General features: G+C 37.8%; 1 protein-coding gene across 3 annotated transcripts; it reads right to left on the minus strand.

Moving 5' to 3' along the window:
* Nucleotides 1-71: 71 nt before the first annotated feature.
* LOC128741293 (protein phosphatase 1L) lies at nucleotides 72-11,357 on the minus strand. Of its 3 annotated transcripts, none has more exons than XM_053837002.1 (5): nucleotides 10,998-11,357; nucleotides 10,156-10,875; nucleotides 2,053-2,710; nucleotides 1,670-1,986; nucleotides 72-1,601 (listed from the first exon to the last, which is right to left on the minus strand). In XM_053837002.1, the coding sequence occupies exons 2-5, from the start codon at nucleotides 10,539-10,541 to the stop codon at nucleotides 1,385-1,387; spliced, it is 1,578 nt and encodes a 525-aa protein (XP_053692977.1). In that variant the 5' UTR covers nucleotides 10,542-10,875; nucleotides 10,998-11,357; the 3' UTR covers nucleotides 72-1,384. The 3 variants fall into 3 exon arrangements, with proteins under 3 accessions (XP_053692977.1, XP_053692979.1, XP_053692978.1); XM_053837004.1 differs by having other exon boundaries at nucleotides 11,263-11,326; XM_053837003.1 differs by having other exon boundaries at nucleotides 10,156-11,357.
* Between the last annotated feature and the right edge of the window lie 885 nt (nucleotides 11,358-12,242).

Genomic DNA, 12,242 nt, shown 5'->3' on the forward strand with positions numbered 1-12,242 from the left:
ATCGAAACGGTACAGTAAAAATAACAAGGATTTCTTCCAACAAGGCAAGTAAAAACTGGTAATGTTGCAGAATATGTAATTTTTCTAACGTGAGTTTCTGTTACAAAAACATGTTTCGGTATTTTAAACTGGTAAACTAAGTAGTTTGTTACATCGTGCTCAATTTCAAGTGGTAATAATTATTTTGGTGCATTTTGCGATTATTTTTTGAAAATTCTACATAAAGCTGTGATCCGAAAATAGCTACCTGTATTCGTATTTGATGTTTTTTCTCGGAATAGTAGGTAATTTGAAAAATATTATCTCGAAATCTTCATCTTTTACTTTCATGCGAGTCGGCCGTTTTCAGTTGATTCACCTAGCACGCATTTGGCACCTCAGTCGTCAATATTGTTTCCCTCTTGTTGGTTCGTTTCACTTAGGCACAATCCGAAATCACAACGTTAGAAGTTTATAAGGATTTCAGAGAAAAACAGAGATTTTTACAACTCGTTCGATCAACGATTTAGGTAAGTACCAATAAAGTTTACAATTTACAGCTCAAACTCACAATTAAAGGATAAAAAAAAACAAAAACATACTTTATCTAGAGCATCACGTGTATCATTGGGCTGAGACTCACTCTTATCGATAGGTTGGTATTTAAAATTAAAACTTCCTAAAAATGTCTTACAATTGTAATCGATATAAAACTAGCTAAAACTTAGCGCTTAATAACTATGAGCGAAACAAAAACACAATAAAAGCCATTGGCAAACTATCGTTTCAAACAGCTTGTCATCATTTTGATCACTGTCATCCCGATCCGGAGGGGGCGGCGGCATTGGGAGATCGTACAAGTCCTCTAAAGCACAGCACACGTTGTCAAGAAAACTCTATTTCTAGTGTTAGAAATTTACTCGCTAAAATTTAGGTGGTTCTCAAAAGCTAACTGAAATCTATTTTACGAATTTGTTGTTTTTTTTCTGGTTATAATTGACCACCTGATAGTAATAGTCGCATGTCAGACTCGTAAAATCATAGAACAGATCCACTAACAAAAATGATTTTTAAATTTCAATAGCCTCAAAATTACCAACAAACTATTGAAAGAAAGGAAAAACAGTCACTATTTTTTTAAATTTTACATTATATTCTCTTTGAGTCAAACGGAATAGTACATAAGACACTTATTTTGATTAAAAATTTAACTTTAAAATATTTTGGTTATCTACGAAATCTATACTTGTTTCTTTTGAAAGTTTCATGCAGCTAAAAGCATTAGTAAAATATAACATACAATTTTCGCATTCTTTTCTTACCTTTGATAAGTGACGTGACATGCGACTATTGATAGTCATTTTTTGTTCGATTTCTCTAAATTGTTTCGATTGCTTCGAACGTTTTAGTTCCCATTTGAGGAACCAATTTCATATCGTCCATTTTTAAATACAATTACGAGCACTGTTATGTTGTCCACAGAACCACGGTTATAGGACTGCAGTGTGATGCTTTTAGCGCCAAAGTGCGGTTCATCCAGTCGTTCCCGAATGAAGGCAACCGCTTCTTCATTGCTGAAGGTGTCCCACAAGCCATCGCTCGCCAGAATAAGAAACATTGGTCTGGTTTAAAGAAAATAAGTTGAAAAATTTTCTTTCAAGCAACCTATATATACTACTCTATCATTTACCGATGATAAACCAAATCGAACGACAGTATATCCGGTTCAGCTATAACTAGATTCTTTTCCTTCAGAGGAAAATCACCAAGCGCTCGTGATGTAGCTAAAATGCCGGCAACTCTCCAAACACCTTTGAATGAGATGAATCCTCCGGCGTCAGCAATTCGTTTCTGCTCCCTCACTTGCTGGGGTTTATGATCGAAAGACAGCGGAATAGCATTTCCTTTTAAATCACACATCACTCCCCGAGAATCGCCGACGTTCGCGACGATCAGCTTGGTGTTATGCATTACGGCTATTAGCGCTGTCGTGCCGGCAAAGTTAGACTGGCAAAATAGGAAAGAAAAACTTTTATTAGATATTTTTCAGTGGAAAACTTTTCCAAAACCTACCACTCGTTTCGCCATCTCTACCAGATCGTAGTCTGCGGCCAGCACCTCATCGGTAATTATTTTTCCGTAATTAATACTTCCATTCGAGACGTAGCATTTGGCATCATACGTTTTGGGTTTTTGGTTGGTCTGCTGTCCACTGGTTCCATTGAGTAAACTTTCCTTAGTAATTTGCCTAGCCGGGGACGCATTGCCCATATACTTATTCAGTAGATCCGTCTCTAGTTTTTGATTTGCACTATTTGGATTATTATTATTATTCCCATTAGCGTTACTGTTGCTAGCACTGGATTTGTCAATAACATCTTCAGTCTTGGATTTTCGAAAGCTCTGTCTCCGTTGCGTCAGTGAGGAGCCAGCAGGGCTACCGGGTGCAGCCGTTGCGGCGACTGCAGGTCCGGAATTCAACTTATGCCGTTCGTTTATTTCACCGTCAGTATCGTCGTCGGTACAATCGCTAGCCTTAAGATCTATGTTGTCCGGTGCAACCGGCGGCGCGGGCTTGCCCGCAGCGACCGTGCACGATTGGGTCAACTTAAGGTTGAGATTTTTCACCAGAACAGCTTTAGCGTATTCAGCCGCGAATTCTCCACCGTGTCCGTCGAATATAGCGTACAGTGATATGCCGGTGTCATTCAAATTTTCGTCGATTACGAATCTGGAAATGTAGGTATTTTTTAAGACTTTTTAATGCATCTAATATGATGTGAGCACTAGACTATGTATGTTTCTAGGAGAATTGAAACGGAGTTAATATAACTGATAACGACAAATGAATGGGAACATAAGTAACCATAATGTCTTAGCTCAAAGGACCAAATGGTTAAAGATATATTACCCAGGCTAACAATACTTTGAGGACCCGTGATACAACTGGACAAGGTCCAGACTCCAGTGGATGGACACACCATTGATATGCCAGGAACGAGAGAAGCTAACACACTGACGAACGAATAAAGTCAGTGCCTTGTAAATAGCAAGTATTTAGACATTTTCGTCGTCCCGTCAGTGCATCGAGTTACATTAAACTTCTCTTTCGGTGGTTTGACTATCAACAGACGGAGGAAGAGGCACAACTTGTGTCAGAAAATAATTCAACCGACCAAGATGGATTTTGAAATACGCCGCACGCTTAATAATTAGGTAGAGTTTCCATTTTACCCAGTCCGCTGTGGTTCAAAGGTTCACCAATATCTACCATCCACAGGGTCTGAAAGGAGAAGTTTGGTTCGAATCCGGTTACAATTGGCTCCCATATTATAGCCTGAATCGATCCGTGGGTCCCCTAGCTTAGGTAAAGAGGAACGTTATACGAAATTAATAAGTGTTACTGCAATGATCCTCTCTTACCTAACATTCACTCTTTCCACTTTACGTTTTGTCACTCCCTGGAGACACTATCAACACCTTTGTTTCATTACTTTTTTGTTTGTTTACAACAAATTCTTCAAAAGCTTCGATTAACTTTTGATAGTGCATACACAAAACATAAACCTTTTGACGAGTCTCTCGACTGGTTTAAAAGACGTACGATCGCAGAACTTCTATTTCAACGACGCTCAAATAAACAATGGTTAATTTGCAGAACTTCAACTTTAGGTTGTCAACTTTAACCCTCCATAACTCGTGCTGTTGTATTTTGTACAACGCCTGTAGAACGTCAACTGTGTTTCGGTATATCTCGGGATTCTGGCAATAAAGGAAATTACTATTTTCAGCAAAGTTGATCCGCAGACTTTCAATCGGCGGACAAAGTTTTTCACCAAGTGTCATTAGTATTCGAGTAAATTCTGTTAGGTTTTAGCATGCCTATAAATCGAAGTTGGCGTAAGTAATGAAAGGTTAAGTAACCGACTTGAAGTTGGTATGCAGTTGACGAATTTTGCTTATTTAAAGAGCTTGCCTACAACTGCGGTTGAACCGAGAGCATAAATAACTATTATGGGTTATCATTTCCAGAGTGATTCGCGATTGAAGCTCAACTAGCAAATTGTAAACAAATCGTTTTATTACACCATCAGCCTTAAAAAGACTGATAATATACTTGGCAATAATCCTTTCTTCTGTTTTAATCGTTAGAATTATTTAAAACAAGTTTTTAGTGATGGGCGATAGAAGTGTTTAATCAAAACAAAAGACAATTTGCAGTTTAGCCCCTTTCATTGTTATGAAGTAACAGGCTTATTTGCAAATCGTTTTGTGAACAGCCGATAGTAAAGAGCGAAACTGCGTTGTTTTCAAAACACAGGCGCATTGTAAGCAGGTGAAACTAAATAAAAAAATCAAAACAAGGCGAATAAGGGCTGGGCGAATCTCATTGTCAAAATGCTTTGAGGCTCATTCCAAGGGGTTCAACTATAAAACTTAGATTTTGAGCTTGAATGCACAAATTTTATGCAGTATTGTTGTGAAATTATAAGATTGATTTATTCTACACCAATTTATGTCTTTAAACTTGATTTTTGTAACTTTTATTTAAATTATGACTTGAAAATGTACTGGCAAATTATCACAATGACATTCCTCATTGTTTACACTTTGCTAGTTGCGCCCTTATCGCGAATCACTCCAAATTTACAACACTGATTCGCATTCATAAATTTTCACAAAATTGTTGATTCACCATTCATTGTGATATTTGAATTAAAGTATAATTGTCTTGTAACTAACATGTGAACAACCAGCTAAAATATCAATTAGCCAACGTCCTCTGCGTCTTACTAGTTCTTTTCAATACCCTATTTTACAGCTATAGGCATACTTGACATAAATACAATTGAAACTATGTAAAGAATTGCACAAAGACGCAATTGACGCAAAGCAGCAAATGAAAAGTGCAAAAACTATTCTCGGATAAGTAAGCCGTTTCCATGCAAGACAACAGTTCTGAACAAATTCTTGCAGTAGGTAGGGTACGGGTATGTATTTCCAGCCATTAAGCGGTAGCCTGAGCAATATTCAGGAACTACGTTGAAACTATATTTATTCGAGACAAGATTTTCATACCAGTTAATAGAATAATATTTACTGAATATCGGCGTGTATTTTGGTCTTAATAAAACGCTACTGAATTTGAGTTATAGTCGCGAGAAATGATGAAGTCGCTGCGGCTAAATTGAGCCCATTTTCTATAATGGTGTCTGTGTTTTTTAAATCCGACAGGCCGAAATAGCTAGCACAGCGATTAAATGCTTTTCAAAAACAGATCATAAGAGACAAGAAAAGGGAGACCGAAAAATAACTCCTCGCTATTGCCTACATTCCGGGCTCATTGAAGATAATTAGTTTTGCAGTGACAACAGCTTGCTGCTGGTTTTGATGTTTATTGAATAAAATTAAGCAAACTACTTACATTTTATGAAAATAGTTATAACACATTAAAGCCCTAAATCAAGAGATGCATTCGCAAAGTTGACATGCCGGCCGTACAACGTTACTGTTTCGACGTCAAACGAAAGCTTCGCCGAACAGTCGATTAGGGACCGTTTTCAAATGTACACTAATTTTTTCAACAATGGATAATGTATCTTTAATTTCGGTAAATCAGATTTTCTTCATGTATCTTTGTCTTTTTTGACAGCTTGAGAAAAAAATTCCAAAATTTTAGTTGCCACCCGTTGTGTCGAAAAACTGCGGTTGTAAGGTACATCATATTTTTGGCCAAAACAGGAGATAGTAAAGTTTGTAAAGCACAGCACAGAAGCGTTATGTATATTATGTTATTTTGAAACTCCTAAACAAATAAACGATATACACCGCTATTCTATATTTCGAACGAAATTTGCGCCAGCAAAATCAAATGGGCAAAACATCTCGTTCGAAACAAGTCGAACGATATAAAGACTCGTTCGAAAAACAGAATAGGGGTGATAGACTTAGTTCAAATCCGTATGCTGATGACATCTATTAGTTTGGCTTGTCAACTCAACTCTACACGCCTTTATGGAATATTTTCTTCATGTGTCATTTGTAATAGCAAATTCGAGAAACAGAAACGAAACATACGAAGGAATGAAAAAAAAAAGATTTAAGGACCGATTTAAAAAGGAACTTGCATTGATAATTGAACCAGGAGTTTCTTTATAGATGCTGAGAAGTTTGCTGAAATCTTGGGTATACAACATAATGCTTTTTGCTAACGATTTTTTGTGTATAGCTAGACTTAGATGGAATGCTCTATTGCGCAAATATTTTACAAGTCATCGTCTAACGTCGTAACGTGAATGTCAAACAGTGGCATCAGTTCAGCACTACTACAGCCCGTAATTTGGTCTAACTGATTGTAACGTTGGAATTTTATTTTTTAAATCTACAGACTTAGACGGAGAAAAATCTGGCATCTCTGAGCTTACCCCTAATAACCGCAATAAAAATTGCGGCTAACACACTAACCCGAAGCCGAACAAACATATTCATATAGTGCCTTGTTAGTAGGCAAGGATACAGTACAGTTGTCGTCCCGGTTAGAAAACCAGTTAGATTAAAACTTCTCGTTCGGTGGCTGAGTACAGCAGACAGGGATGAGGCATTTATGTCTAAAAATTGCTCAGCTTTGCCAGCAATACCGACGAATTGCGAGGCGAAGGCAAAATTTGTGCTCGAATGCGGTTATAATTGGTTACCAATATAACTTGTTTCAACCCGCGGATCCATTAGTTTGGCGAAAGGTAACTAACTACGGACCAATGTCAATATCTCTGCTTTCCCTAATTTTCTGCGCTTTTCCCTTCGCGGCTTACCCCACTCTAGATCTCCTATACCTATAAAAATGAATTTCGATCTAGACCAACCTCGTGATTTTTGTCTTGACTTTGAATGAGGTCAGGCATTCAATTAAGTTTTTATAACGGTAGATTTTACAATTGACTGAGCGAACGGTAGAAGAAAGTAATGAAACAAAGAGTCAATAAGATCTAACAGATTGAGACCAGGCGTGAAGGGGAAAGAGCGGAAGATGAGGGGATAAGGGAGTGTCATGAGTCGTGTCCCCTTCACGACTGGTCTCAATCTGTTAGATCCTATAGACTCTTTGTTTCATTACTTTCTTCTACCATTCCCTCCGTCAATTGTAATATCTACCATCATAAAAACTGAATTTCGATCTGTCGGTCTGTATGTTCCTTATAGACTCGGAAACTACTGAACCGATCGGCGTGAAAATTTGTATGCAGAGGTTTATCGGGCCAGGGAAGATTTTTATGATAGTTCGATATCCCTCTTCCCTTTGAAAGGGGGGGGGGCTCCCCAACAAATGAAACCTTAATTTCTGCATAACTCGAGAACTAATCAACCAAATGGAACCAAATTTGACATGTGGAGGTTTGTGAACGCATGATTTTCTTCTATGGTGGTTCGAGACGCCTCCCCGATCTGGAAAGGGGAGGGGCTCCCACACAAATGAAACACAAATTTCTGCATGGCTTGAGAACTAATCAAGCAAATGATACCAAATTTGACACCATTGAACCTTTGCATCACAGCGGACTGGACAAAAGAGAGACTTCGCAACCCTCTTAAGCGTTGCGTCAATAACCCTCCCTTACCTAATTTTCAGCATTTTCCCCTTCACACCTGGTCCCATTGTGTTGGACTTTATCAACATCTCTGTTTCATTACTTGTTTCTATCATTAATTGTAAAAAACTAACGTTATAAAAAAATAGTTTTTTAAATTTCAAATATTCTGCGGTCTCCTTAAAGCCAATTTCAGCTTCTTGAATCGCCGTGTCTAAGCAGTCACTAGTCCAATAGTTTGTGGAATCATAAACCAATATTTTCAGCTGGTTTCAGTTCACCGGAAACTTTTAGGTCATTGATGCATTGAAAATAAAGAGTAAAATTCTTACACACTTAAAAAACGCGGCAAAATTTGCCGAGATTTGGACAGCCGAGCGTTCGGTAAAAATTTCGGTGGTGTATATCGACGTTTACGTATCTTTACTAACGTTTGGTATCATAAAAATTTTTACCGAACGCTCGGCTGTCCAAATCTCGGCAAAATTTTGCCGACTTCGGTGCTTTTTTTAGGTGTGTAACACACTTCGCTGTGGTACTCCCAAATCATTCCTACGTGAATTCGAAATAGTGTTCCCAAAGTCCTTTGACATCTATACATCTATTAGAAAGATTACTGTTAAACAATTCCAAACAAACCAATCTCATGTTTTTTTCTAAACAGTGCTCCGAATTCCAATATTATGTAAAAGATTTAGCAACCGGGATCTATCCATCTTTTCTATAGATATTATGTAAAAGATCTAGCAACTGCGATCTGATATGTAAAGACGAAAATAGATCAAAGCCTCCAACTACGAAAAATACTCGTTTTAATGATATAGAAATGATATAATACGCGAATGACATTTAAAAATAAAGGCACACGGCAGAATTGTTTAACAAAAACTATTCTACAAAAAACCTAGAAAAGATGAAATTGATTTCCAAGCTAAACAAATTGCGTACAGCTGTGCCCAACAGATTGCGTCGCTATTATTATGATGAGACAGCCCGGTTGGTAACGGCCTGTTTCATCGTGATATGAAATGTGATTGACTTATGTGCTTATCACAACAAACCAATAAATCACTTTTGACACACGCCAGTGTGTGATGATTAACGCAATGGCAAACTTTTAAATGACAGTCTAAAAACAATTGGTTGCAGGTTTAGGCTATTGATTTCATATTAGATAGTGACTTTTTTTGTGACAATTGAAAAAATATGTTAACGCACTCTCTCATGTCTAAATAGTTATTGTTTTAGACTTCTTTTGTTTTTTCTACATTCCAAAGAAGTTTGACATAAGCAGAATAATACATCTTATAAATAATAAAACGATAAAGGACAATCTCACTCAGTAGACGGATCTGTACCGATCTAAATAAACACATGTGTAACATGAGTTTCAAAGTTTACTAAGCTTATTAATTCACAATTGCTTTTGACCGCAGCAGGTACTATCTGCTGCGTGACATCGAAATTAGCGACTTTGTAAAAATTATCATATAGCTTCAAATGGAGATGAAAATCAAGATACAAAAATAGGACGTTTCCACTATATAAAATGGATAGAATAAAAATAGATAATAATTATAGATCAATAGAAAGGAAATTAACACATCTATTGTGAGCTGCTCATAGATTCACTCTTCTCTGCTAGTAGACTAGCACTCGCTGCTAGTAGAGAACAAATGTTAAAAAAATAGAAATGTAGACGCCTGCCCACCATGGAAACATTTGTGTGGTTTGTCTCATATGGCGTCAATGTCTTAATTCTCACAAAAAATATTACGCGAAATATAAATTTGTAAATTTTAAATTTGGAAATGAAAAAGGACTGTAAATTTTTATAAATGCAAGCTCAATTACCAAATTGTTAAATATTGAAGTGCTATTTACTATTGTGCTGTTGAACAGTACTTACTGCACCCTATGCAAACTTGTGTCGTAGTTTAAAGAGCTACTATCACAGCACAACAGAAATAAACAGAAATAATCCTTTCAACGAAGGCCATTTATGCTTTTCTTTCAGGAGCACATTCAAGGAGAGTTCCATTTATTGAGCCGCACAAACGTGACGAATGAATCTTGGTAATGATCTATGCAGTAAAGTAAAATAGAAAAATGCCATCTTACAACGGTACAGAGACGATAGCCATATGGAAGTTAAGAAATGACCTACAAATTAGCAATATTGCAATTCAGCGCTTTTATGAAACTTTGTAATGCCACTAAAGATAAGATTACCAGAGTACTGCCATGTGTTGAAGCGATTGGCAGTAACGTTTGACGGGCTTTTGTCGGTTTGCGTTGATGGTCAATCGCCTTGAAGCAAGGCTTAGTAAACAGTAATTGCCTTCTCGAGCGTATTGATGTTTAGATAAGATCAGACGCCACTCTAGCAAGTGCAACAGATGATATTATGGTTACAAGAAATTTAGTTTTTTATATCGAAAGAAGCTACTTATTTCTAAAGCTGGTCAAATACACATATAGCAGTCAAATTTAAACAAAATATTTTACTTTCTATTTCACTTAATGGAAAATTTGGCCATGTATTGTGCAAGTTTCACATAATCAAAGTAAAAAGTTTCGTTCTACTCACCTATCCTCCATGCGCGGTCGCCGACCTTGGACAGCGTACACGGCACTGTTACCACCTTTCTCCTCCCAGCTGTGCTTTTCGGCTGCAGACGTGAGCAGGGCAAGCTTGCCGGCCCGGGTACCCTTGGTCAGCCCAAAACTGCTGCTGATCCGCCCGATAAAGCCTCGGCTCCATACCTCACTCGCTTGAAGGTAGAGTACGAATACGAAAATCAACAGACCGGCAATCAGCACTTCCGGCTTGAGCAGATACACTCGCATCACCTTCCAGACGTAGCCGACCGAACTGTTGAACGGCGAAACGCCGACTGCGAACTTGGAGAGCAGCTTCATGTGCGATTTGAAGAACGTCTGATAGAGAATCTTATCTTCCAGCTCGTCTTCCATAACACACCACCTTGCCGGAAGGGGTTTCACATAGACTGTTATTGTTGCTTTGGAAAATCCCTGTCTTTCGAGAGAGCAACCGCGAAACTGAACTGTGCAGCTGTAGCTGATCCGAAAACAAGGAAACCGCCTTTGTTTACTATGCACAATCAAGCAGCGGATTCTACAAGCTTTAGCCAAGTCGTACTATCGAGGCCAGCAGACTAAGTGACTCTTGAGATCAGAAATTACGCGAAAGAAAATAGCCGAAGATGGTTCAAGTGTTTTTCCCCCGTGCTAGAAAGCAAAACACACACTCAACGTAACGCAGTATCAGATCAAAGGCCGAACTGAGCTGAAAGAGCAAAAAGCAATGTGTGAGAGCGCGCAATCAGTATGTGAACTTAATTTTTCGAAAATAGAAAAGCCAACTTCTTGACTGATTGACGATGAAAATGCTCTGAGTTACTGCACTACCTTTTTCTGTCGCGGAAGCTGAGATTAAAAAAAAACCTTACGGATTACCAGTTTTCTTTCTTTGTCGGTGATAGCAAAAACGCAAAAATTGTTAAATAAACTGCAACACCGCCAAGTATTCTTTTTTTCGTCACGGAACTACGGAAGCTGGTTTGAGGAATTCGCCTCCATTTATTGCGTGTTATTCATTACGGTTTTTTCACTAAAGACAAATAGCGGTCGCAATTTAAAACACTGTGCACTATTGTAAAAACTGTAGTCTCACCGATTGATTACGCGTAAAACACAAAATAAAAATTATTTTGTGAACTCACAACCTACGGAAAATACTACATCGCAATCTAATCACGAATATGTGCCATCGTCGTTGTGTGATGATGAGATGACAGCTGTTTACACTCACGCCAGGCATGCCAGATGTGCAGATTTGCTGCGAATTGCCGGTATTTGAAATTTATCTTTATTATACACAGATTTCAAAAATTTAAAAAATTGGTCCCTTTTTAAACTGCATAGAGATTTTCTAATTTCTATAATTCGTTTATTTTAGTTGTTGTAGAACAATTTCTATTTACATGTCTAAGCAAGAATTTTGGTTAGCATGTTCAGTTCTCTATTCTTCAAAAAGAAAATCTTAGTTTCAAGAGTAATGGCATCTCTGGCTTCCATTGTCTTCAACTTCAACGATTTCGATTATTCAGGGTTGCGATAGTACCGAATCGAACGTATAAAGTCGACGAAAGAGATCGAAAAAAATATCGATACAGTCCGTTAGGGTGCTTCTTTATGGGTGGTTTCTTGTTATGAATTCTTCCTATGAATTTTATGCTTGATTGCATAAAAAATTGTTAAAAGTGCGCAAACACTTATAAAAGCGTTTCTCCGACGCACTTTTCTTAATAATAAGCCATAAGTATGTCGATGACACCGAAATGATTTAATCTCACATAGCACTTTTATGAGCGATTGAGCACTTTTAAAGGTATAACCGTTTAACTTTTCTTGCAAACAGAAATATTCTCACAGAGATACCGTCGACCCCCGTTCGTACGTACGACAAAAACTGTGGAATCCCCTCAAGGAAAGTGCGAAAGTCTACGAAACTTTAAACGCGTTTTTCACGAAACCATGGTTTTTCAGCTGGCGGTTCGTGTATCTCAGAGTCTACTGTTTTACCTGACTCACTGCGAATATGCGTGTTATTGAAATAAAACGTCACCATGCGTTTTATCCGTTTATAACGCA

This window comes from Sabethes cyaneus, chromosome 3 (assembly GCF_943734655.1).
Source record: "Sabethes cyaneus chromosome 3, idSabCyanKW18_F2, whole genome shotgun sequence".
Lineage (NCBI taxonomy): Eukaryota > Metazoa > Arthropoda > Insecta > Diptera > Culicidae > Sabethes > Sabethes cyaneus.